This window comes from Sarcophilus harrisii, chromosome 5, assembly GCF_902635505.1.
Source record: "Sarcophilus harrisii chromosome 5, mSarHar1.11, whole genome shotgun sequence".
NCBI classification, from domain to species: domain Eukaryota; kingdom Metazoa; phylum Chordata; class Mammalia; order Dasyuromorphia; family Dasyuridae; genus Sarcophilus; species Sarcophilus harrisii.
In genome coordinates, this window is record NC_045430.1 from 82,712,013 (window position 1) to 82,739,825 (window position 27,813).

The following is a 27,813-nucleotide window of genomic DNA, read 5'->3' on the forward strand; positions in this document are numbered from 1 at the left end:
CATTAAAGCCTGAGGATATCAGGAAAAGGTCTCTTGAAGGAGGTAGTGAACCTTCCTTAAAGGGATTCCAAGAGACAGAGGGACAAGGAAAGCATTCCAGGCATGAGGGGCAGTAAAGACACAGAAACAGGAGATTGAATGTCATGTCATGGATATGGAACAGTAAATAGACATTTGTGGCTGGAGTATACCGAGTATACAAGGAAGAATAATGTGAGCGAGGTACAAATCAGTCTGAATAACTAGGGTGAGATTGGGAAGGGCTTTTAGAAGTTATCTAGAACATTTATTAAGCATTTACTATATGTCAGACAAAAAAAGATGATATAGTATATATTTATGAAAATCAATTCAGTTGTGCTCTTGTTTGGGAATATCAATTTGGCAACACTATTCAGGATAGTTTATAGAAGGGAGAGACTGGAGATGGAGAAACCAATTAAGAGATTACTATAGTAGATAAGGAGAAAAGGTATTAAAGGATTATATAGGGTAGTTGTCATGTAAGTAGAAAGAAAGATGGATTGATTAAATGATGAAAATCAAGACAAGACCTGAGTGACTGGGAGAGTAAAATTAAGAAGTTGAGGATGACTTCTGGATGAATGGGGGGGGGATGAATCCTCTCAATAATAAACCTCAAAATAATTCCCAGGAATTTTTAACAGAAAGGTGGATTTAAGAGATGAATTTAAGAGATGGTGAATTCTATACCTATGAGACATCTAGGTGCAGCAGAGAGATGAAAGCTGAATATGGGAGTCAAATGCATACAATATGTGAATCTAGAGAGGTTCTAGAACTTAAAACCCTATGCACCTTACATATGGGAGGGAATATAAATGAGAAATTTGAAACAGTACTAAGAAGTTTGACCTTATAAGAGAACCACAAGAGATTATCTTTTAGCCAGAATACCCAGAAGGAGAGTCAAGAAATGTTAAGAAAGGATGGAGAACCAGAAAAGACCTATCTGCAGTTTTTGATTCAATACCACTGTAGCACCCTTCTTCAACATACTCTCTTTCTGGGGGTTTCTACATGCTGCACTCTTACTACCTTCCTATTCTTTCTTGCTATTCTCTTACTTTCTTCCTAACAAATTATCGATGATCATAAAGTTTCAGTGACTGGCAGAGAATAAAGCTACAAGGAATTGAGAAGTGAGCGGAAAGTGAGAAAGAGGAATCTAATAGATTCACTCTAACAGAGACAGCTTTTTTCCTCCGAGTTTGACTGTGAAAAGAAAGGAAAATACGGTGAGAGCTGAAGAATGTTAAGGTCTAGTCGAAGAGATTTTTTTTTTAAGGTTAGGGGAGATCTGAGCATATTTGTCATCAGCAGATAAAAAAGAAATTAGGAAAATTAGGAAGAGAGAGGATATCGAGATGATCTGAATAGAAGACCTTATCCATCCTCTCCTCTATTGCCCCTGGCCAGAAGGATCAATTTCATTAGTGTTTAAATCACAAGATTTAGGCCTAGCTAAGGGTGCTTCCAGGTCTAAATCCTGCGATTCCATAATTAGAACCTGGACCAGTCTTGAACAAGAGGAAGGAAGGGGAGGGAAGATTTGAGTTTATATTGGAGAAAATACAAGTGTGGGACTTTTGGGCGGGGAAAGGGGGCAATAAAAGGTAGGAAAAAGGGACGCGGGGGAAATCCCCCTGCTCCAAGGTTTTTCCCTCGGAACTGCCTGGGAAACCGAGTGACTTCCAGAGTAGAGGCACAAGGGATGGAAGGGCTTTCTGTGCGCTCGTCCTAGCATCCATGCCTTGGATCCCTCCAGTCCAGTCTCCACCCTCCAGGACACCGCCCCAAGTTGCTCGGCCTCGGGGACCCCGAGAGGCGGAGTCACCGAGGCGAGGTGACCCAAACTGACAGCTCCCCTTCCAGCTCCGGAGCGCTGAAAAAAATTTTTGAAAAGCCGAGAACCATAGACTCTCTGTTTAAATAGGCAGCGGGGGTGTGGCCAGGAAAAGGAGGTAGAGCTTGGGACTCGGAGAGGCGTGGCCCGAGACGGCTGGAATGTTGTTGGGTCCTCGCACCGCATAGTAAAGCAGGGCCACGCCCTCTTTTTCCAGCCTGACCAATCGGAGTGTCGGAGCGGTTTCAAGTCTCCCCTCAGCCTGCCCGCCTCCCACCCCACCCCCCTTCGGGATTCGCTTTTTTTTTTTTTTTTTTTTTTTTTTTTTTTTGGTAACAAAATTGCTAAAGCTCCGGAAGCTTCGCCAGCTCAGCCCGATCGCACGTGAGGGGTCCTGGGACTAAGCGTGCTGCCCGAGTGCGGGTGGTGCAGGCCGGGTCCCGGAGCGGGAAAAACACGGAGGAGAAGAGAGTTGGGGGGGGCCGGAGAAGGAGGAGGTGGAGGAGGAGGGGGTGGGTACAGCAGCCGCGGGTTGTTTATCTGGAGTACGGAGGGAGGGGGGGGCCTGGAAACTGCCCCGTGTCCCATTTCCTCCTCTTGTTTTCGCTCCGGATTCTCCATGTTGGACCCCAACTGAGGAGCCCGGAGCTGCTGCCGGGGGATCCGGGCTGGGGGGACCTGGGGGGGGGGGGGGGGAGCCGCTGCCCGGCCAGCCGGCCCTCCTTGCAGGCCGCCTCCCTTCTCTGCCTTGGGGAGGGGGACGGAGGGGGATGTGAACAGCCCAAGGAGCCGCCTCCCCCGCTACCACCGCCGCCGCCGCCGCCGCCGCCGCCGCAGCAGCCCCAGAGCCGGCCCCCGCCCAGGCCCCCTGTCCCCGCCTGCCCGCCCACCCATCACCCATCCCGGGCCCACGGGGTTGTTAGATGGAACACGGCTCCATCATCACCCAGGCGCGGAGGGAAGACGCCCTGGTGCTCACCAAGCAAGGTAAGGCCGGCAACTTCGGAAAACTTTACTGCCGCCGCCGCCCCCTCCAGCCCGCGGCGCCCCAGCCGGGGCCAGGCCCCCTCAGGCCCGCGGCGGCCCCCGGAGTGGCGCTCCTCCGGGGAGAAGGGGCGGGGCGTCCCCTAAAGGGAGCAGGGATGGAATGGCCGTGGCGACCCTCCTCCTCCGAGGGGCCCAAGGCGGCCGCCACCCCTGAGAGGGGGAGGGGCGGGTCTGCTCGGCAGCTGTCACCCAGGCCGGGGCCTTCCGCCCCCGCCCGAGGGGGATGGGGAGGATGGGGTGCCGCGGGCGGGCTCCCACGCTGGGAGGCCCCGCGCCCGTCCCGCCCACTCATCCCCAGCCCGGCCCGCGCTCCCCGTGGGGAGGGGGAGCTCTGGAATGGGGTGGGAACTCAGATAAAGCAGGAATCTTGGTTCCCCCGCCCCCCCCCGCGCGCGCGCCTCCCCCCTCCCCGTTTCCCGGTTTGGGGAATCCCGAAACCCTTCCTGCAGACCCGGTCGCGGCCGTGGCCGCGGCCGCTTAGAACTTGGGACCCAAGTTCCCAGCCCGGGAGCCCGAGGATGGAGAGCGGAGGAGGAGAGGGCAGAAGACGGGCAGGGGCGGTCTGGACCCGCGAGCATCTCTGGCCGGGAACCGGCTCCTCAGCCCCACCCATCTCTGCCCCCTCCCGCGATCCGTCCGTCGGGTTCTGCTGGGTCCCGGTCGCACCCGTTAGGCTGGGACTAGGAGTATGTCCGAGCGGCCGCGGGAGCCGAGGCCCCTCCCTCCCCGACCGGGCTCCCCCGGGAACCAGCGTCGCACAGAGCCCGTTTGTTTAGCTCGGGAGCTCGTGTGCCCGGTTACATAATTCGCCTGATGGCATCAGACCCCGGCGTGTTTCTGAATCGCGCAATGAGAAAGTGGGAGTTTTCTCCGGTCAAGCGTCTGGACTCTCCCCGGAGTGTGGTCCTGTCAAGAGGGACCAAGGAAGGAGGCAGGGGCTTCTCCGACCTGGGTCTGGCTCTGAAGATAAGCCCTAGATTGTAGGGGTTAAGGGCAAAACTGGCCAAGTAAGGTAGAAAGATCGTAGATTTTTAGAACTAGAAGGAAGGCAAGGAGGTCAGGCATTTTGTCTTTCAGTTTCCAAACAACTCTTTCTTTGGGAAAGGAACAAGAAGAAAATGGGTGGAGACTGTCGGGCGAGATTAGAAAGACATTCCACTGGGAGAAGGAAGGGAATTCTTTTCGGTAGGTAGTCTTTAAATCAAAAACTGGGTCTACCTGGGCCAAGAAGAGGGAGTTGCTTAACATTTAGTGAGGAAGTAGAAGATATTTTTGAAGGGAGGGCCTTTGCAAAAAGATTAAATGTAGACACTCTTGCTCTGATGAGGGAGGGGGAGAATGTTCTCATCCATTCCTAAAGTGATCCAAAGTAAGATATAAGGTATTTTGATTCAGGGAGTGTGGAGATTTTGGCTCCTTGTATCATGCCTGAGCTGAGGGTAATTAATGTCCCTTCACATCATTCCTGCTATTAATAACTCCGACTATCTGAAATTTACTCATTCTCCTAGAGTAACTGCCCCAGAATGCTTGTCATTCATTAATCGGGGCAAACAGAACTGGTTTGGTGGGTTTTATAGCCATTCCTGGGTTCTGTTCTTTGAATTAATGGGGGCTTAGTTTGTGCCCCCTTCATGCATCTCTCTCTTCTCTAAGCTGATCACTTCCTTAAGTAAATGTCTTCCCAGCGAGCAAAAAGCTTTTTAGAGAACCACATGCAGTGGTTACAGTGTCCAATTTGTGTTTTAAAACTGTTGTACTTGGAAACAAAATTTTGTTTTCTCGATATGGGAATTTAAAGTATTTATCTGTTGTACTTTATTCTTGAACTGTGTTGTCTGATTGTGATCCCTCCTTCACTTAAGGTGAAGCTAGAGAGAATTCAAGACCTCCAGCAACTAACTTGTGATGGCTTGTTAAGGTCCAGAGAGGTGGGAATCCTTATTGATAATCCTTAGGGGAAAGGGCCCCAGCAGTCTGGTCTCTCTCATCTCATATGATGAAAAGGTAGAGAAGGTATCATTTGAGTGTATATGATGTGATAATATATCTACCTCCACACATAAAGAAAATAAGAACTACTAGATAGTCTGTCACACAGAGAACTTTTTTTTCCCCTCAACTCTTTTAAAGCTTATTTATGCTCTCCTCTCCTATTCTGCAACTGGTTATTACTGGGGTTTGGGCATTTGGGTGGTTGGGGGGGGGGAGGATATTAGTAGCCAGAAGTCAAAAGGAGACTTGATAAATTTCTACTAATTACAGAATTAGAATATAAGCTGAAAAGTATAAGCCACTTAGTTCTACCACCTCATTTTATAGAGGGGGAAACTGAGGCCCAAGATCACACAGGTAATACAAGTCATATTTTTGTTGTGCTAAATATTAGAAAACACTCACCTAGCTCATGAATGGCAGTGAAGTTGTTTATATTGGTTATTTTTCTTGGATAGCTCTGGAGCCCTTGAGATAGTTCAAACTAGCAGGTTACTCACACATTCTCCCTATCCTTCTTCTGGACCATTTACATTCCAACATGCCCTCTTTGGTCTTTTAACTGTGGTACATCTATCTGATCCTAATGTGTAACAAATTCCAAGTCTACTTTCAGATGACATCAGGCACTGCTATTTTAGTAAGTCCTTATATAAATGCTTGTTGATGCTTCAGATCCTTTATCTTTAACCAGCTGAGATTGGGTTAAATCACATTTGGAGATAGAAAAAAAAGAGACCTGGGGAAGTTTATTCTTAGTTAACAAATTGTTCTTAGCCAAGATTTGTTAAAGTAGAGAAAGACCAAAAGCATCTGTATTTTAAAATTCAGGAAAAAAATTTAAAGTATGTATAAAAAGTATTTTTTTAAATAAAAATACCAAAGCCTAAATTCATCTGTATTTTATGTATTTACTTATTTTGTTCCCTGAGCATTGAGGCCCTTGCCTGAGGTTTATTAATAAATCAAAAGTAGTTACAAAAAGAAACAGCAAAATCCCTGAAAATGGTAGAGAAAACTGTGTTGGGCTTCTCAAGACAGTTGAGAGGAATTCCTTTTCAGGGCATCCTAGGACCAATTGGACACTGGACTGTCTTTTACTGAAAATGTTTAAATGTCAAATTAATTTTAGTCAGAAGACTGTCCTGAGATAAACTCATTTTTGCAGAAGTGATTGCCGAGATGTATATTTAAGAGCAGAGAAAAGAAGTCCCTAAAGCAGACACACCCAATATAATCCCAGTGAACACACAGTGCTGGGACCTCCTGTGGGACCTCCTTGTTTGATGTTTGTGGTCATTCCCTTCAGGAAGAGAATAAACCTATGTTTCCTGTTGTCACATCAGAAATCTAGAAATCTAAAATATGCGTAGCTTAAAATAAATACCAACTTTTTTTTTTTTTTTTTTTTGAGTTTGTTTTCTTCTCCTGTGTAAGGGAAAAAATCTAGCTTATCTCAGGAGAAAACTAAACTAAACTCAAAGACGTTTCCATTGCATGTGCTATTTTAAAAAAAAATGATAACTGAAAAAACGCTAGAACCAAGAAAAGAATCTGGATTTGGATCTGAGCACTTGATGTGTTTGGTTGTCATACTAGGAAGTGTTCTTTGCCACTGTCAGCAATTTCTAGAATTCAGGGCCCTGCTCATGGAGCAATTCCCTTTCCTTTAAATCCTAGCCTCACCCTTTCCTTCTGGCCTCATCCAAACAGGCTCCTTCTTCTGTCTCCCTTGGAGCCTTCCCAAGTAGCCAGATCCCTAAGGGGTAGTTCTATAACTTTGAGAGTTTATGTTCAGAAGTCATTAAGTCCATACTTGGGGGTCCCTCCCCAAACTTTGATGGGATTGCTGCCGCCTTCCATGTTTACTGCATTATTAAAATGATTACTTGTTTGGAGAGTCCAAAGAGATCTTGGGGTGCTGTTCTCAGCAGCATTTCCTGTTCTCTCTCTCCAGCTCTCTCCAGGGAAACGTCTATGGGAACAGAAAGAAACATAATATGGGAGCATACTATAGTAAAATACCTTCCCATTAAACTCCACAAACTTATTAATTTGTTCTTTTTGTCAGAATTACTATTTTGTTAGAAATCCCAGTCTACAAGACCTAGAGGTAAAGCAGAGTTTACTACTCCCGTTTTTCAGTAATAAATGAGCAAGAGAAGAGCAAGAGTCAAACCCTATGGGAGCAGGAGGAAGGCAAACACAACATAACCCCCATTCTTTTCCCCGAAACTCCTCTATATGATCTTTTTCTTCCTTCTGGCTTCAGTGTTTAGTTGATGTTTTGAATTGGAAAAGGACTAAGTAAGGAGGGAGGTCAAGGGTCAGGATAAAGAATTGTCAAGACTTGAGCCATAGTCTTAATAGTACTAGATCATGTATGTCATCAAGAGCCTTTCTCAGAGAAGAAATCAGGAATCTGTGATAAAAGAGGATTCATAATAGAGAAATCAGTTCCCACCATCTCTGAGGCTTGGGAGTAGCCTAGTTACACAGATTCCTCCTTTGCAACAATAGACTTTGCTGTAGGATTTTATTCATGGTAAGTGAGGTGGCAAAGATCCCAGGCATAGAAAGTTGGAGTTGGGAAGAGCAGGGTCAAGGCCTCTCTCTTACTCCTCTTAACTCATGGATCCTGTTAAGTTACTTTACTTCTCAGTACCCCTCTCCCAAACTTAGACGTTAGAGATGAGATGCTGATCTTTGTAGCAGAGGGAGTTTTCACACCAGGAATTCCTCACACAGATAAAATCACAAGTCCAGACATACCCCATCCCCTCTCCTCCCAAAAGAAGACACTCTTCCCCTTGGTGTTAGGGGAAGTGAGGAATACTGGTAGTGAGAGGAGCATTTATTAACTACCTAGCAATGAAGATACAAAGGAAAACAACCAACCAACCTCTTTTCTGTCAAGGATCATATGGGAGGAGGAATACAGTATGTATAGTAGATAAGTAAATACAAGGTTATTTGAGAAGAGGGGCACTCACAAATGGGGGAGTTCATGAAAATAGTATCTGAGCTTAATCTTGAAGAAACCAAAGGTTCAAATAAGTAGGTGGTAAGGAAAGAGGGCAGGACAAGCTCAGGGAGAAAGAAATGGACTGTTTTTCCTCAAAATTTCTTGGTCTCAAAAGTAAATATGATAAATACTTGTAGTAACAATTTGCTGTACTTCAAAAAAAAATCTGACTTAAGCTTGTTTTAAGACTGCAATTTTTTTTCTATAAAATTTGGATGCCTTTTAAATAATACTTTGAACATTGGAAGTAAAAAAGAGATGGGTTCTATAATATAGTTTCCTTGTTGTTACCATTTATTATTTTTAAAAAACAGGGTTAAATCAATGTGAACTGAACAGTTAGACTAGCTAATCTAGAAAAGTTCATTCTTAGACCCATGAAATCTTACAAACTTGGATTTTTTTCATCGTTCATTCTGTGGGAGTGAAAAAGAAAGCTTTTACATCTTGGCCAGCCAGTTCAAAGTACCACCTAGGAGGGAGCAGTAAATTGGTTCAGAAGTGATGGGATCCCCAATTTCTGAACTCAGCGAGAGCAAAAATACCTTGGAGTCTCAGAATTAGTACTTATTTCTTCATAAAGGAAACGGGGGGGGGGGGGGATGTTCTAAGAGCCAAATCGAGGAGTTTATGTGGCGCAAGGTCCTTTAGCCCCTAAAGATCCTTGGAGCAGGTTATCTCTTCTATGCTTTCATCCTATAGCCTGCTTCAGCTCCTGACATATAATCTGATCTGATATTCTGTCACCTTTGCTGCTCTTCACCACCCTAATCATCCCAGAGCAATAAAGTGATTCCAGTATAATATGGATGCCAGGCTCACTTCAAGCCTAAGGATATTTACAGGAAATCATAAATCCCCCACAAAAAAATACTTTTTGGGAAGGAAGAGGGAGTTATGAAGGGAATAGTTGCATTCACACACATATATACACATACACATTCTCCCAGTCTTAGCACAAACAAAACTGGAAGGAGGGGAGGGGAGAAGCTTCGGATATTAGGAAGATAAGCATAAAGGTAATAACAACTCCCATTTATATAGAGCTGAAAAATTTAAAAGTAGTATCTTCAAAAATAAACCAACCAACCCCATACAGTAGGTAGTAGAACTGTCATTATTCAGATAAGGAAACAGAGATTAAAAGAGTAACTTCCCACAGTCGCAAACCTATTTTGCCTCCTTGAGCCACCTTCTGAAGGAACATCCTATGATTTGGGATGGTAGAGTTGAAAGAGCAAAGACCTTAAACTCAAGACCTATGTCAAGGTGACTTTGTCACCTGCTTCCTATGTGTGTAACCTCAAGCATGTCTCTCCATCTGTCTGAGTTGGAGGGAATATTATATAACATGGTCTCTTAACAGGGCTTTTTAACTTGAAAATCTTCTGTTCAAATGACCCAGGAGTCTCAGCCAGTCTAAAAGAAACCATATTAGATGAAAGAACCAGAACAGAAAGAGGAAAGAATTTAACAGAATTCAAAGGACTTTCCAAAGACATGCTTACAGATTGACTATTTTTCTTTAGTTTGCTTGAGTCCCTGCTTCCATTAGATGAGATAAAGAATGTTAGTAGGGAGAGGGAAGGCTCTTACTTTGTTTCCCTCTATGGAATCTGAGCCTTTCCTGTAGCAGAGAACATACACTCCTGTTAACCATCAGATCTTCCTAAGCCAGTTTCTTTAGAGGGATACAGAAATCCCTAAAGCTATATGTTGCTATTAGGAGATGGATGCCTATAGCTCGTATTGGCCTATCTTTTTTGACCTTAACTACAGCTATGTCGGGCTTAAGTTTTAACATAGGCTATTTGTTTATAGTTAGAGTAATAATTCAGAAAGAATTCATTCATAGGTCATGAATTGGGTAAAGCAGCTAAAGAATAATTGCTATTTAGGAGGGTGCATACCCATGTGTCTGGATACATATATACATATACATATGTATGTATATATGCATAAAAGATTTTTCTCTAACCCAGGCTAGGCCTGCCTGATTTGTTTAGCTGAGCCCAACCTACTAAGACTTTCATGGCCACCTTGGGATTTCAGCTTAACTTGTCTACCTCCAAACTGGCCCTTTTCCTATGTCAAGCTTTAATTTTTAAAAGCTGCTAGGATGACTGGCTACCATTTACTCTTCTTTCATGGGGAAACTACAGACTAGTCCTCAATTCTGGAACTCAGAAGGACACCAAACCAAGGGTTCTACTCTTTGATCTTTTAGTTTGAGTTTAAAGAATGTCCTAAAACATAACCACTATGGTACATCTATAGTCTAAAACCCCTAGACCCCGAAGTTCTAGTTCTTAATGATTATTAACTTGCAACAACCCCGGGGGAAGAGAAATACAATTCAGGACAAATGAACTGGTAGAAGCAATTTTCCCATCACTTAAAAAACTGAATTCCTTTTTCTTCACATACATACCCCAAAGCTGTTTGTTTTCCAAACAAATTTGGAAATAGGCAAGGAGTCATACTCCTGTTTCTCCTTGATCTGATGAGAGTTTTTAATTCTCAGAATTAAAGATCTCAGAAGAGCAGAAATTGAGAACTGAAATGACTAGGGAGGAGGGAAGAGTGTTTTTAATCTCCATAGCTGCCAGGCAGGCTTTTTTCTGTATCTCATAGAGGTAGAGTGATCCCCAGCCACAGAAAAGAAGTTCCTGAAGTGAAGTGTCTGAGGAAAGGCTTGATACCACTGCTGTTCATGTTGAATTTGGGAGTAAAACATCACCACATTCTCTAGTGTGTGTGCACTTTTTTGCAAATACTTAATGTCCAAACAGTCTTCCTATTTTTGTCAATTCAAATGGATGCTGAATTTCAATTTTATTAAATTCATTAAGTAGTTTTCAGTGTCTTCTATGTGTAAGCACTGAAGATAGAGACAAAAATTAGAGAAAAGGCCTTACCAGCCTTTATAGAGTTTACATTCTACTGAAAATGCTGAAGCAGGATATTTTTTCCCATACAAGCATGGATGTAGAGCAAGAAAAGTCCCTAATGGTCAGTTAGTTTAATACTTCCCATTTTACGATGAAGTAATTTAGGCTCAAAAGACCCCTCATACTGTCACACAGTAAGATGGCAGAAACAGATTTGAACCTAGATCATGGACTAATTCCAGCACTTTTCCCACTGAATTGTACCATCTCCCACTTGAGTTTCTGAATTTTCCTCCCTAATGTGATTATCTGGATATCTTAAAAAGGCCTCAGGACCTTTGAATCTAGAAAGGGCCCAGCAGGAAGCCTGTGCTTCCAGCCTTTATGTTGGATCACACTATCAGCATTTATTTTAAGCATTCTACAGCTGCTTTCCCCTCTGAGTTGTTTGGACAGCTACTTCTTGCAAAGCTGATGCTTCATTCTGATAGAAAGTGTCTCATCTCATCTCAGAAATAAACAAGATTTGGGGCAGCTAGATGGTGCAGTGGTTAGAGCACCAGCCCTGAATCAGAAGGAACTGGTTTCAAATCTAGCCTCAGACACTTAATACTTCGTAGCTGTGTGACCCTGGGAAAGTCACTTAGCCCCAATTGCCTCAACAAAGAAAAAAAGAAAATAACAAGATTTTTTTCCCCTCTGATGAACAAATCTCTGCTTTCTTAGGAATCCCTTTGGCCAAGGAAAGTCTCTCTTCCTTCAGGATGGGACTCTTGTCAAAAAGATGGAAAAACTCTGTGTTTCAGGGTCCACCAGCATCAAAGGAAATCAAGGTTCCCTATTACCCATGCCCACTTCATATATTTTCAGCATAACCTGTCCCATTACAGAGAGGAGTGGATGTGTACATACTCTTTTAAGCTTACTCAGATGTCTACTGGCCCAATGAATGGCTCTTTCTCACCCTCCCCACCCCCAACATTTCCCAGGAAACGTTGAACTAAAGAAAACACAGTGCTTAGTAAGAAGTTTTATTTCTCATCTGCCCCCATTCCCATTATAGCATGTACTTTTTTACAAGTACCCAAATGCAATTTTTTGAGTTTGTGGTTTTAGCTTTTGTATTTTTTAACAAAGCTACTGAAGAGTTGATACTATGTAGATACCATTTGGGGAATCCTAAAGCTGTCATCTTCAGAACCAGAATTATAGTGCCTTTAATGATGCCTGGTGAGCAGGGAAGGAGGCCAGGAGCCAGAGCGATTATTCCAATCCCATTCCACATCTCTGCCTCCAGCTTCCCACCCATGTCCATTTCAAGACTAGCTTAATCAGCAGATTGCATTTTGGATCCAGGTCTCCCTTGACTCGTCCACAGCACAGACTAGGGAAGGAAAAGCAAAGGAGAGGTTAAGCACACCATCACTTCCCAGAGGAAAAGATGATGGTGGGATACAAGATCTTCCTCATGATAGTCATTACATGTGGAGAACCTCATCCCATGAAGGGCACAAGTTTTCCAAGGTTTAAACATATAGAAACTTTGAGGAGACCTAGAAAAAAAGTTTGCTTAATTCCACTTTTTCCTTCTTCCTTCACTGAAAAAGGAAACTGCACATCTAGTCCCCAATTTGTTTTTGTGCTGGCGTTCTCAGGTGGCTTGGAAAAACTTATGATCATGGCTATAGAGCTAGAAGGAACCTCAGTAGGTATCTGGTCCCCTCTTCATTTTACACATTAGGAAATTGAGGTCAGGGATAGTGACTTTATTAGGCTCCATATAGGTAGTATCAGAGACAAGATTTGAATCAGGATCCTCTGACTAGAGCTAGTGTCTTTTTCACCAAACCCTACGGCTTCCTGCTTGATGTTATTTCCTCTGCTTATGGCATTGTTCTGTCCTCAACTTTGTATGACAGTTGGGTCTTTGAGGTTGCCCCTTGTCTATGCTTCCTAGTATCTCGCTTAGTATTCAGAGGTACCTACCTTGCCACTTAACATATCAGGGCATCTAGAGATTGCTAGAGTTGATTCCTTAAAGATAACCAGGGAAGTAATCCGACTTTTAGAATAAGAGGGCACAGGCCACAGATCCTGAGAAAGTTGTGCTTTGCCTCCAAGATCTAAGGCATGGAGCCAAAGGCCAAGCTGGAAATGTTCCCAATTTTCTTCCTCTACCAGTAGCCTAGGGGAATCCCCTTGAAGAGGCCATTTTGTGGCCAAATCGTAGCCTGTTCTTTACTCAGCCATCAGGAGGAATCCATTGAGGGAGAAGATGGGGAGAAAAGATGTTTGAGGGAATGAACCAAGAAAAAACATACCTCTTTGATTTCCATGCTTATTAGATTCTTAGAGACAGTAAAGAACTTCAGATTCCTTCTTTGGTTTTGTCATGAACAACCAGTATTTGACCAATGCCATTGCTGGGATATGAGTCAGGGGATCGGAGGTGGCATCAATGCCAACATTCAGACCATTCCTGGCAGGTGGCATTTCTGCCCTCTGAAAAAGTATAAGTGTGAGTGATGGGAACCAAATGACCCAGTTAGAAATTTTCTTCTGGTGTTTCTCTTCTATTCAAAGATACTGAGCATCCATGTAAATATGTTATGCCCAGCAGATACCTGTTTAGCATATTTCTTTTAAGTGGGGATTACATGGGGTTTGACTAGGTATTTGTCATTTTGCATTCAGTAGAACTGCCACTCCAATATAGGCTTGAATCATTGTATTTTAGAGTTATAGGGAATTTTAGGGATCAAGTTCAACTTATTCTGATTTTTCTTCTTTTCATTAGTATATGACTTGTGAATATGCTTACTGAAGAGTTAGAGTTCTCACAGAGGGTCAGGGAATTGTTTTGATTTTCAGAGGGTCAGTGGGTCATCAGAAATAGGCTTTTATTTGATTCTAGAACCAGTTGGGCATCTTCCTCTCTTACACTTTGTATACTGTTCTTCAGGACCTCTCTCCAACCCTGTAGGAGGCCTCATGTTCTCCTGCTGTGAAGCCTGTGCTTGTGGCCAACTGGTGGTGCTCCCTCTTACCAGGCTATGTCTGCTGTACTCCCCATCCTGAAAACAGATGTCAGAATCAGAGAAAGCAGGTGTTTGACAACAGCTCAACTTGCCAATGTGGGGACTCTTCCAATTCCAGAACACCCCTTATCCAAAGAGGTGCCTTTAAGAAGGAAAATTAAAAATGTTCCTGGAGTAGGAGCTGGAAAAATAGAAATGAGGAGTTGGCTCCTTGGAAAAGTCTTCCCCCTCAGACTTCAGCCTTTAGAAACCTTTAGCATATAGTAAAATTACAAGTCTGGCTGTGCTGCAGAGTAAGGAGAGCAATCCAAGATCCCTGGCCCAGATCAGTTGTCTTCCATGCCTGAAGAGAACATCTCTTCCCTAACCCCAGTGCTGCCACCTTGCCCTCCTCTCCATTGACTCTGCTTGAAGACAGTTCCCTGCACCTGGCTTTGAGGAGCACAATAGCTGAGGCTGAATTGAAAGGAATGATTTGAAAGGCTAATTGACTGAAGTTTCAGATCCACTCTGGTGTGGAGTTTCTCTCTTTCCCTTTAAACCAGCTAAACAAAGCCAGAATTGAAGCCCCCCCCCCCCTTCCCAGCCCCCACTGGCTGCTTTCTATTGTCCTTGCACTCCTCCCCTTGTGTTCTCTGTTCTGGAGAACAAATGCAGGGCTGCCAATGAGACTGTGTATGAGAGCAAGGTTCCCCAACCCTCGAGCATTTCTTTTGCCTGCTCAGGTAGAGCCAAGCTTAGGCCAGAACTGCAGGATCTGTTAGCTCACTGATCAACCCATGGCATTTTCTTGCTAGTTTCTTACTCTGGGGTGAGCTGCGATCTACCAAAAGAGTAAAATAATTTACCATCATTTATCCAAATTAATAATACTTTGAATTTGTGTAACGCTGCCCAAGTTGTTTTTAAAGGCAACATATCTCTATTAGTGACCTGAAAAGTAGGTAAGATCATTATTATCACCATTTATAAATGAAGAAACTGAGCCATAAAGTTTTTAGGCTTTGTCCACTAAACTCATACCTAGGTCTGATGTTTTTCTCCTTATACTAAGCTAAAACCTGAGTGCTTTCATGTTTTGCCTCTCCTGACTAAAAATTCAAGTCCCTTTTTATCAATCCTCAACATGAGAAGGTGTGAATTGTTAGAATTACATGGTGAGGTGAGAGCCACACATAAAGGAACAGATCCACCAAAATTGAAATTGTAGAGAAAATTGAGGGAAGTAAACGATCAGCCATTCCCACAAATGAAGCCAAGACCATAGACAGAAACCTTTTTGCACCCCTCCCACTGCCCATTAAGCCTTTTGCTAGTGAAATTGACTTTGCTGATAGGTCTGGAACAATGGTTCTCAAAGTGTGGTGCAGTGAATCCTGGAGGGTCTCTGGAATCCTTTCAGAGGGTCTACAAATTCAAAATTAGTTTTTTTTTTCCTATTTATGATAAATATCTATTATGTAACCCATATAAACAAAAACTCTTTGGACTTATTCTCAATAGTTGTTAATACTGTAAAGATACTGAGAAAAAGAGTTTGAGAACCACTGGTCTAGAAGTTACCCTTGTTTGATTTCCTTCAGGACTGTGGCCCTATTTAAATCAAAGATCAGATCTGGTCTTAGCTTGGGATCAAAACTCTTTTTCTAAAGTTCATCAACTAATGGTCTTTGTTATATTTACCTGAGATCCTCAATCCCTTTAGATTTCAGAGCTTGAAGAGGGGAAAGGGCCTGACAGGCTAATCTGAACATAAGCCCAGCACTCTTGCTAGTCAGACGGAAATGTCTGACCAGAGGAAAAGTTTTAACGGTCTGGGACCTCACTGTGGCTGATGCTTTTGTTTGACCTAGAGTAGCAACCCTTCCTCCTTTCACTCCCTGGCTCTCTTTAGAAAACACAGAATGCTCTTTTGGTTTATCCTATCATGGAAAGAAGCTCAGGATATTTGACTTAAAAAAATTTTTTTTGGCAGAGAGCTTAGTCTCCAGCTGTGGATTGTGGTTCTGGTCTTAATATTTAAGCTATGGCTCCCTCTTCTGTGCTGTGTCATTGCAATCAAAGCAGAGCAGGTATAAAAGATGACTGCCTTAGAACTAGATTTCTTGTTATATAATACACACACACACACACACACACATTTTAAAATTTAAAAAAAAAAAAACAAGAAGCCAATGAGCTTTACTCTTATATACTAACTGCTGTGTTCTGTCTGGATAGTTAGCCTTATGTAGACATTCATTAGAGATGGAGCAAAAGCCCCAAGTATACTTAAGCCATCTTATGCTTAGCATTGGAAATGGCTGAAACCAAGATTTTATGGGTTCCTTCCACTTCTGAGATTCTGTGATTCTAGAATAGAGCTGGGCAGATAGGAATGAGCTTCCCAGGTTGGTACATTGAAAAAACCATTTAGTAGCATTGTGCTGGTGAGATCTTTACTGTTTTCATGATTTCAGATATTGGAGTAATACAAGAGAACTCTGGCCCCAGCTCACCTTAGGCAGTTGATGAACGGCAGGGAGTGGAAGAGAAGAGAGAACTCTGAACTTTGCTGATTGGAAAGGTTGTGGGTACTTAAACCATCTGTCTGTGGTCTCTCAATCACCCAGGCTGCACCTGCCGGAAATACTCTTTCATGTTATTCATGTTGAATGGGAGTTAAGTTACTGAGCAGGGTTGTCTGGTATCTGGTGCAGACAGTAACTGTCCTGCTACTCCTGCTTCATTCTTGGTCCAGAGGACTAGTTTGTAGTTTTCCTCAGAAGGGGCTACCATAAAGGCTGCCCAGTAAGAAGTGGAAATTTCAGTTCTAAGAATCCAATTCTGATAAGGTAGAAGATGAAGTCTGGGTGAACATTTGGGTCAGAGCCCTGGAACTATCTGTGATCTTTCCAGTGCCTCACCTTCTAAGCTTCATCCTTCCCCTCCCACCTCACCAAAAAACCCTCAACATTGTAGGGCTTTCATTGAATCTCTGCCCAACAAAGACCCAGATATTTATTTATTCTTTGTTTTTTTGTTGTTGTTGTTTTTGTTTTTTTGTTTTTGCTTCCATATAACTTTTACTCAGGCTAGGCCAGTTGGTTTGATGGCAACAGGCAGAGTGGAAAACAAACTGACTTTTTAATAGCTCTGTGACCATGGTGGGGGGGGAGGGGGAAGGGTACGGGACTGGAACGGGACAGAGGAAGAACACTGCATCCTTCAGAGCTTCCTTTTCCTCATCTCTTAAATGGAGATAATTTTTATACTGCCTACCCTTTGAATGTTTTCAAGAAAGCATCTCACTTTGTAAACGTTCAATAAGTCTTAGCTCTTACCCTGTTACGCTTGTTTGAGGTAGTCCATTGGACTTGGCTTCTAACCGCAACTCTGAATGGCACTGGATAAGTTATTCGCTGGGCCTCATTTTCTTCCGGTGGGTCTGGATCAGATCTTAGTTGCTTTCCAACTCTGAATTGATGGTCAGTTGTCTAAAAGACCTAGGATAAACTTTTTTTAGAACTCGGGATATTTCAATTATGAATTTCCTTTCGAATAAATCTCTCACAGATAATAGGGCTTGTTGTAGCCTTGGCCCCACTGCTATTCTAAGTGAGTCTCTTGCACCACCTACTGACGAGGAGTTAGCATTACTTGTTTCTTGAGACTGCAGGCAACTTTGTAGCCATGCTACTTGAAAGAGAACAAAATCAGATGTATTCAGAAATGGAAAACAACTTTTAAGTCATTTTTTTTTTTTGTTTTAATCCATTGGTAAGCATTTGTTAAGTGAAAGCCTCTATATTTAAAAAAAAAAAAAAAAAAGGAGGATGCAGAGACAAGTGAAAAGTCTCTGCCTTTAAGGAGCTTATGTTCTAATAGGAGAAGTACTAAGAATATTCAGAATATACACATACACAAAATAAATATAAAACTATTTCAGGAAGGAGGGAGGTCACCAGGGGCTGAGGGTATTGGGGCAGATTTCATGGAGAACATGAAGTTTGGAATGATTCTTGAAGAAAACAAAGTATTCCACAAGGGAAAGTGAGAAGGAAATATTCCAAGCATACAGCTCAATCAGTGCAAAGCCACAGAAAAAAGGGTAAAAAAAAAAAAAACAAAAACAAGCAGGCCAGAACCATAGACCATATAAAGGAAAAGAAGAAGCCTGGAAAGGTAAGAAGGAGCAGGTTTCTCATGAGCATTAGATACCAAACAGTGAAGTTTGTATTTGATCCCAAAAATAATAGCAAAATTTTAGAGGTATGGGGAAATATGGTCAGAACTATACCTTAGAAAACTCAATGTTAGTGGCTATGTGGAGGATGGGTTGAAGTATGAAAGCAGTATGGCAATAATCCAGGTGAGAGGTAATGAACAGATAGCTGTATGAATGACAAAAAGAGGGATGGATGTTAAGAGATGTTGTAGAGGTAGAAACATTTTCCATGAGGAGATAGTTTAAAGAAGAATAAGTACTCAAAGATGACTCCCAAGGTTGTAAACATTAACTGACTAGAAGGATGGGTAGTACCTTCAACAGAAATAGGGAATTTCAGAAAATGAATAAGTTTGGGGAGAAATTTTTTTTTTTTAAGAATAGGCCAATAAGTTTAGCAATTTACAGATCAATTGGTAACTTTGGGACAAGCAATTTCAATTGAATGGTGAGATCAGAGGTCAAATTGTTGGGGGTATAGACAAAAGTGAGAGGCCAAGGGCAATCTAACAACTGTAATCCTTACTATTAGGAAGGCTAAGGCTAGGGGATCTCTTGAGTTTAGGAGTTGTGAGCTGCAGGGGGATAAGCCAGTCAGGTGTCCATACCTGGACAGAAATAGAACAGGTCAAAGTTCCAATGCTAAGTAGTGGTGAGATAGGACCATTCAGAATGTGAAACAGACCCAATCTTATTTAAGGGGTGGAGGAAGTAGAAATGTCAAGTAATAGACTTCATTTTTCAAGGAATTTGACTAAAGGGGGAAAAAATAAAGCTATTTAATAGTCATTTGGTAGTGGGGAATATTAAGATCTTGTGAGGATTTTTTAAGAATAGAGAAGGCTTGAGTATATTGTAAGCAGCAGGCAAGGAAATAGACACTGGAAATCAGAGATAGAGATTATAGTGCACATGATTTACTGGAGAAGTCCTGGAGGGGAAGGGATCAGGGCGACAGATAGAGGGATTGATCTTGATGGGAATGACTACCTCTTCAGAAGAATATCAGAAGCAATAGCAGAGGATGATGTCAAGAGACTTTAAGATGTGAGGGGGAAGGGGGAAGAAAAAGAGGGAGGGAGAGAGAAAAGAGGGAGCTCCCAACAAGTTGTCTTGATTTACTCAGTTAAGTATTGTAGAATGTGGGAAGAGCAGTAGTGTGTATGACTTGAGAACAGAAGAGAAAGGAGAATAGCTTTGTTGGTGAAGAGGGATAGAGCACCTCACTATAGGGAGGGACTTGCTGAAATTATATACAAGTGGAGGAAATAGCATCATTGTGTGAATTCCTCCAACTGAACTCAGAGTCCTGTGAATTAGAGCAGCCCAGATTTGGGTTTTGTAAGGCCTGAGCAGGGACAGGACTATAGAGCTAAGATTGGGAAAGAAGGAGAATGTAGCCAGAGCAGGAGTGATGCTGTGGGAGGAAAAGTACTGAGGGGTGGAGAGATTGGAAGAAAGAGTGAAGACAAATAAGAGAAGTAAGGAATAAGAAGTGGAAGGATAAAAGATTCTGACTGAATTAGAAAGTTTAGGGTCCTTAATCATGGAAATGAATATGTTACAGATGATGACTAGCCTAAGGATGTGACCATCCCTTGCATAGCTGAGATAGAGTGGAGAATAGGTCGAGGAAATTGAATACACCGAGGGATTTTAATGTTAGGCTAAATCAGGGGTCCTCAAACTTTTTAAATAGGGGGCCAGTTTACTGTCCCTCAGACTGTTGGAGGGCTGGACTATAGTAAAACCAAAAACTTTGTTTTGTGGGCCTTTAAATAAAGAAACTTCATAGCCCTGGGTGAGGGGGATAATCGTCCTCAGCTGCTACATCTGGCCTGCGGGCTGTAGTTTGAGGACCCCTGGGCTAAATGAAGGAACAACATATTTGTTGAAGTCCTTGGTGTCAGAGCAGGAGTTGGTCTGATTGGATGGGGAGAATATGGCTCAAGCACTCAGTACATTGAGAAAATAGGGAGTAATGTCAAAAGGTCAACAGATAACTATGACCAGGATTTCTATTGGACCATAAATTTGGATAGAGTAAATCTCAAAGAAAGAGGTTGCTGCAATAGAAATAAGAACTCTTCAGGCTCCTTTCTGGGATTAATGAGTTAGGAAGAGGCCAGAAGGTAGTAGTGTGAGAGACGGTGTGATCAATACTTAGAAAGGATGACCAAGAATGCAGTATCGCAGAAGAGAGGGGTGCAGTGAGAACCATATCACTGGATGATAGGAAATGGAAGAAACAAGAGAGAAAGAAGTCTAAAATAAAGGGAAGTTTGTTAAATTATAAAGCAGGAAATGTAGATGTGGGGTGGGACATGTTTTCAATCCTCCCCTAAATCCTGTGATCTAAGTAAAGTGTTATATCATTCCTGTTTTACAGATCAGGAAACCAAAACCTACAGAAGTGAAGTGATTGGAATTAGGTCATCAAGATAGAAAGGGCAATACAGGGTTTGAATTCAAATCCGCTGACCCTTAAATCAGTGTTCTTTCCATTACACCACACTGCTTGACAAGTGTAACTGACTAATCTACTGTGCTTTTCTAGACAGTGGATTAGAAAGTCCCTGGCATATAAAAGTGGACTTCCTTATGTATTTAAGGAAGAAATGGATAGAGGTTACAGAGGTTGGACAGACATAGGTAGGACAGACATATGCATTAAAGATAGTGACAGCAAGAGAGCCATTGAACTATTGGGTTAGTCCTGCAGATAATAAATACTCTGATTAATCTAATGTTAAATTAACTGCATTCCTCAAATTTAAGTTGGTTTGGTGGTAAAGGAACACAGTCTGCTGAGCAAAGGTGAAAAAGGCATCCAAGAATTGCTGTAGATAGCCAATGCAAGTATGTACCTGAAAGTTAGTTTTGCATCTTCCGAGAAAGTTGGCTATGGAGGAGATTTGAGGGGAAAAAAATATAGCTTGATACTCAGAGTTCATGGTTTTTCCTGGGCTTTTAGAGGCTGATGTTGCTGAGACATTGGGTAAATCAACTAATGGGCTGGAAAATCTGATTTTGTGTGAACCTGAACTTCCCAACTACTGCCATTCTTTTGGTCTTCATCAGTGTAACTTTGGGGATGGCTTCAATGTATTGGGTGCCAGAAGCCACAGCTTCAGGATAAAGTAGCACATCAATTTGGGAACAGGATACCTTGTTTTACCCTGGCTTTATTCTCTAGGACTAAGAGCAAATCCTTTCTGTACCTCATTCACTTGTATCAGAATCTTCAAGCTTCTTTACCCACTGAATGAGGATGCTGGGGGAATAAATAAGTACAAGAGACTGTGTGGGCATCCCATAGAAATGGAAGGAATGGTATCTAGATACTGCAGCTCCACACCTTGTCAACCTCTCTGTTCTAGGTCTGGTCTCCAAGTCCTCTCCCAAGAAGCCTCGTGGACGTAACATCTTTAAAGCCCTTTTCTGTTGCTTCAGTTCCCAACATGTTGGTCAGTCAAGCTGCAGCAGTGAGCTTGTCTCATACAAGGAGGAAACCAACACCATTGCCAAGGTAATAGGGATGATCTGAGAGATAGGGATGACACTGGTAGAGAAAAGATCATGAGAATGTAAAAACATTGCCTGAACAAGACAGAAGTAGGTTTCTAATTCTCTAGCATGACTGCTAGGTTTCAGCCACTGTTGCCTTGATTCCATAATTCCCTAACCCACTTATGTCCCTCATTGACTGTCATATGATTGGGAAATGATAAAAAACAAAAAAAGGAAAATAGGAGCTTCTTTCATTGACACTTTTCCCTTTTTTTTTTCTAGTCTGATCTGCTCCAGTGTCTTCAGTACCAGTTTTACCAGGTAAATTATAACAATGCCATTCTGATTATGGCCCTGAGTCAAACCAAATGCCCAGGCCAACTTCCTGTCCTTTGGAAAGCTTTATTAGAAAGCTAGAAAATCCCTAGGGTTGGCTTTAGGGGGTTGATTTAAGACAGTGGGTACACTATGGGGGTGAAGACTATTTCCTTTTCCCTGGGAATCCAGGGAGCCAAGTGTTTTTACTGATGCTACAAATCCTTCCATCTTGAAATTGATGCCTTTGTCTAATATGCTAAACTGGTGATTGTTCCTGGGGCAATTTCATTTCCCAAGGAGAAATTTTCAGTTTCCTCTCTGATAGACTATGTCTCTGGGGCAATTAGGAAATTAAGGAATCTGCTCTACCTAGAGTTTTAATACATAACTGGGCTCCGGGAATGAAAACGTTTTTAATTCTTATCCAGTATTCTCTTTGACTCCTTTCTCTTGTAAGGGTTCCCTTCTCAGAGCGGATCCTAGAGTCTATTTTGTAGGCCAGTTAAACTTTCTTACCCCTGGGCAGGCCATTGCAATGATTTTGTCCTTCCCAATTTTCCTGAGAAGAGCCTGATTTTCTCATTTGGAAAAGTCATAGCAGCTTGAATTTGTTTCCAGATCCCAGGAACATGCCTGCTTCCAGAGGTAACGCAAGAAGATCAAGGAAGAATCTGCGTGGTCATTGACTTGGACGAGACCCTCGTGCATAGTTCCTTTAAGGTAATTTGACTTCTCATCCCCTTACTGTTCCTATGTTCAGCTTAGCATGATTACTGAGATATAGAGAAGAATAATGGAGGCAGAAATTAAGATACTAGAAGAGTGCCATACACCTAGTAGGAGATGAAGAAGAGGCACAGGCAGGCAGGAAAGAGGGACTCCCCTTAGAGAGTATCTCACATTCACAAGCTCTGATTGCCAAATACACAGCTGGAGGTAACTCACCCTTCATTAAGCTTAATGCTGTAGTTACCCTCACTCAAATATAGGATATAAATAAGGTGAGCAGCAAGTCTTCTTCTCTTTTCCTTTCTCTTAGTTTTCATGAGAATCTTTTAGTTTCACCTAAATACTGGTGTTATGTGAGCCTGGCAAAATTATCTTGAAGGGAGGGAAAGACAACACAGGAGAAAGGTTTGGCAAAGGATGAGCCTAGTGAATGTATGTAATTAAGCTATCCCCTGCTTAGATCAGGGGAGAAAAAGGAGAAAGAATCTTCCTTAGGTTTCCAGGTGTTCAAACAACATCCTACTTTCTATCTGGGAAGAGAAAAGAGAAGTGCAAACATGGGTGTGGCTGCTGTGTGGGCCTAGTATTCCTAGACCAGTTTGAAGGTGCTAAAGTGCTTGTGGGGTTTGCAGTGTTTTAAGTGTGAGTAGTGTTTTTCGATTTTGTTTATCTTATCAAACAATGACAGAGAACTTCCTTGCCATTTTTATCAGTAAGTCCAAAATGGGACCAAGACTCAATTGAGAATGGACTCCTCATTTTCTGCAAGGTTGACCCCTTCATTGACTTTTCTTCCTTCTAGCCAATCAACAATGCTGACTTTATAGTGCCTGTGGAGATTGAGGGAACAACACACCAGGTAAGCAAGACCCTGCATGTTGATGGGTTTGAGGCCTGGGACCAGAAATCACTGTGCATCAGGGGGTATATGCAACATATGATAGTGGGAATAAACTAAAGATCAGCAATTTATCAGGCTGCCTGCCTGGCCAGAGCAATAACCAATCAAAAAGCCTGGAAGGATCAGGACAGACTTCAGAGTAGACTCTGATGTCCCTATGGCCTATTGAGAATGCAAAGAAAACCATTCTCCTGATGATCACTGTCATGGCAGGAAAAGGCTTTTATTACCCATTTTACTGGGATTGGTGCTGTGTAAGCACTTCAGCCATCTCCTTTGGTCAGCTAGGCATCCTAGGAACCTAGAGAGACCTCGTCTGACTGTCAGAGCCCTCAAACTAGGAGCACAAAATACACTCATAAAAAAGACTGGCCACATGCAAAACACCGCACAGAGGAAGTCACGGGACAAGGAATATACAAGTTTGGAGTGATGTAATGAAAAGTGAGAGGAAATAATTGAGAGGTGGATTTCTGGAGAAGACCTTCCAATGGAGTATGAAGGTGGAAAGAGCTGGGTGTGGTGCTTCATCAAAGAAAGGAGGAGGCTGCCATAATCTGACAAAATGGCATTTGTGGAACAATGTGCTTCTAAAGAATGAGCATACTGGCTATAGTTTCATGTTACACAGTAGCAAGAGTCACTCTGGTGAGGTGGTCCAGCTTTGGAAGAAAGGCTCTGGGTGCAGTGGGATGCTGTGGAATAACATGACTACTATTTCAGAAACATCATTCTAGCTACTCTTTGTGTAAGATGAGTTGCAGAAGAAGAAGAAAAGCAGAGATCAGTTGACACTTTGTAAGCTCTTACAGCTAATTGTAACATGCGGACAGCAAAAGTAAAAACATTTAAACCTAGATGTACTTAGAAGCCACAGATAAATGTTCTAGGGGTGGAGGATGAGAGGATAAGTACTTAATAGGAACAGCTGGAGAAAAGGAATGAACTTCTAAGAGGAAACACTGGGAGCAAGAATGGGGACTTTTGCCCATCAATTCTGGAATGATTTTGGAGGAGGTGGAATTTAAGAGCAAGGCCACTTTTTGCCTACTGGTGACTCCAACAGACTGTACTACCAGAGCTGAAGAAAACGGAAAGATCCAGCAAAGGCTGCAGCCAGGTTCAAGTAATCCAGGATAGGCTGTGTCCAGCTGCAGGCCTATTCTTGATTACTTGTTTCTGGAGGCAGCTGACTGCACCCTGCCAGAAGCAAGTATTCCAAGACATTCCCCTAGTGCTTGCCCACCATGTTTTCATTTTCTACCCTGGGCCATGGAATGGTTTTGGCCCAAGCTGACAGATGAAATCTAGTGATAAAATAATAGGTGAGTGATGTTGATCAGCCTAGCCGTGATCAGTAGGGCTGAAGGTTTCTATTCGTGGCAGCCCAGCTGCTTAGGGAAAGTGAAGTCTTAGCACATGTATTTTGGAACAGGTTGGGGAAAGAGTCAGACGACTTGGGTGTCCCCCTTCTCACAGTTCCCTCTGGTTTTCTCCAGGTGTATGTGCTTAAGAGGCCTTATGTGGATGAGTTCCTGAGGCGAATGGGGGAATTGTTTGAGTGTGTCCTCTTCACTGCCAGCCTTGCCAAGGTATCCTAGGACAGGGTGGAGGGCAGCAGGTGCCTTTGCTAGATAACCTGGGGTGCACAGGGAAGGAAGGGCTGAGCCAAACAGAGATTTCCTCTTTTTACTCAGTATGCTGACCCTGTGACCGATCTCTTGGACCAGTGTGGTGTGTTCCGGGCCCGCCTCTTCCGGGAGTCTTGTGTGTTCCACCAGGGCTGCTATGTCAAGGACCTCAGCCGATTAGGGAGAGATCTGAGAAAAACCCTGATATTAGACAATTCTCCTGCCTCATACATCTTCCACCCAGAAAATGCAGTGAGTGCACTTGCGTCTCAGTTCTTCCCAGCCCTTGGCTAATCGTTAAAATGGAGGAGAAGGGTTTAATAGGCTTACATCCTGTGTAAGATAAGTTGATCTGGGGAAAGGCAGTGTTAAGAGTCAGAGAAATTTGTCTTCTAGAGCTTATGGCATACCCAGGAAGTTATTTTAGTCACTTTTGTAACTTCCAAAGGTGACCTTTCCTAACTTGAGAAAGGCTAATATCACCTACATTGGAGAGAGGGTGGGTGGAAATCCTGAATACATTGAATTGTCCACTGGAAATCCAAGGTGCAGTCTACCTCTGTCTGCCCACCTCATTCTGTTTGGTTCTCTTCCACAGGTGCCTGTGCAATCCTGGTTTGACGACATGGCAGACACAGAGCTGCTGAATTTGATCCCCATCTTTGAGGAGCTAAGTGAAGCAGAAGATGTCTATACCAGCCTTGGGCAGCTGAGGGCACCATAGCTTCTCAAGCTCAGCAGAGTCTAGGACTGCAGGGGACTGTGACACACTGTGCCTTCGCTATCAGCCAGGAAGGGATGGCGGAAACAGGAAGCAGGGAGAAACAGTTGTAAAGTGAGTTAGGGCAGGTTAGATGACAATATGGGCAAACAGCAGACTGCTGACAACTAGTACCCCCTGCTCCATGAACTGGGCACTAGAGAGACACACTAATGAGCATGTATATGTGTGTATGTGTACGACACCGACACCTTCTCGCCTTGATACGATGATTCAGGTTGGGGAAGAGTCGAACGATCAAGGCTCAAATTCCCCTGAGCCAGAGCTCATCTCCCTAGAGAATCAATCCAAGAGCCATTGACCTCTCATGGGAACAAAGACCATTCAGTGCTCTATTGCCAAACCTTGAGTCTTCCCTAGTATGCATGGCCTGTGCCAAGGAGTGGGGATATGCTGCTCTCAGCATAATATGCAGGCAAACTGGCACCAGATCCAAACGCACACTATTGAAAAACTTTGCTCGGGTCCTGTGGTGACCTTGGGAAAAAAGGTTTCTAAAACATCCTATGAGCCTATACCTTGGCCTCACAGACATGGTCATGAGCATCAGGTTCAAGGGGCCACCACTGCCAAGAGCTCCTGCCTGTCCTACTAGCCTGGGACTTGGGGGGCCCTTTCCCTCTACTTCACATCCCAATTACATTTCTGAAACCACCGGGCAAGCTATCTCCCCTATGCTCTAAGGAGGACAGAGAATTGATTTCATTTGATGAGCCTCTGTTTTAAAGTTTTTCCTTCTAAAAATTGGGAGATGAGAGTCAGAGGCTTATTCCTAGTCCTCAAGAGGAGTTTTGAAAGCCAGAATCTCTATTACTCTTGAGTCATGGATCAGATTATAGATCTTGAGAGAAGTCTAGAGAATGATTTTTTTCAGGGATCTTTCTTCAAAGGAGCAGGAAGGAGCAATTATAATGCCATGGAAACTCTTTGAATTTCTTGAGCAGAATCCTTTCCCATTTCATCTTTCAAGCAGTTGAATTTGGGAAGGGATAGGATGGTGAGGTCTTTGCATGGGCAGCCTCAAGGACACACCTGTGTCCTATAGATGGGAAATAAATAGCAAGAACCAACAATTGGTTCTCTTTGTTGTGGTGCTGGCTTCCTGCAAATGCTATAGTAACAGAAAAGGAAGGGAGGCCAGGGCATGCTCAGGTGTGAGGTTTCAAAATCTGTATGCACTTCAGAATCTGCATGATGTCAGGGACTCTTTAAAAAGCATTCATTCTTATTAATTAACATGAAAAAAATAGATTTTTTTTTCTAAGTTTGGAGAGCTCTGATATAATGGGAAGCACTTTTGGGATTTCATAAGGTAAACCCCAAGTAAGCAGCACTGTCTTGTAATCACGTTCTGCTATAGCCTTGGCTTCTGCCGGAATGGGTGTGGTGTGGAACCTAAAGGAAGATCACCTAAGAGGTAATTAGGAGCCAAATTCCCTACCTTTCCCTGAAGAAACTCCACACTGCTTCAGGTACAGTACACTTAAAACTTAGGATTCTTCCCCCTGGCATTCTTTTAGACTTTGAAATGCTTTCTTGGAGGAGGGGGTGGGGAGAGTTTCAAGAAATGGCCAACTGGATGAGAAGATGAAGGGGAGAGCAGCTTTTTGTATTTTTGTGTGCATTACAGTTAAAATCCCCCTTTATCCTAATCTTTGGTGCCAATTCTAAGTCCCTCCATGGTTATTGTCAGGTTTCCATCTTTTCTCCTTGGTTTTATACCAAGATGGTGCCATGGGACCCAAAAGCAATGTAGATATAAAACAGAATTTCCCCAGCGTCCTTTTTCTCTTTGTGGCAGTATTTCCTAAGACTGATTCTGAGAGTATAAATGGAGGGTAAGTCTGGATGCTGACAGAAACCTTTAAAACAA

The 27,813-nt window shown here is 43.0% G+C and overlaps 1 protein-coding gene and 1 non-coding gene across 3 annotated transcripts; both read left to right on the forward strand.

The window, feature by feature from the left end:
• The first annotated feature begins 2,482 nt into the window (after nt 1-2,482).
• On the forward strand, nt 2,483-27,813 carry CTDSP2 (CTD small phosphatase 2). 2 transcript variants are annotated; one of them, XM_031941056.1, is made up of 8 exons: nt 2,483-2,854; nt 21,451-21,599; nt 21,863-21,901; nt 22,517-22,618; nt 23,430-23,486; nt 25,028-25,120; nt 25,226-25,411; nt 25,758-27,813. In XM_031941056.1, exons 1-8 carry the CDS (start codon nt 2,791-2,793, stop codon nt 25,881-25,883), a joined length of 816 nt encoding a protein of 271 aa, XP_031796916.1. In that variant the 5' UTR covers nt 2,483-2,790; the 3' UTR covers nt 25,884-27,813. The 2 variants fall into 2 exon arrangements, with proteins under 2 accessions (XP_031796916.1, XP_031796915.1); XM_031941055.1 differs by lacking the exon at nt 2,483-2,854 and adding an exon at nt 2,960-4,099.
• On the forward strand, nt 24,658-24,807 carry MIR26A (microRNA mir-26a). Its single transcript, NR_105737.1, has one exon. It is a non-coding gene; the product is annotated as a microRNA mir-26a (primary transcript).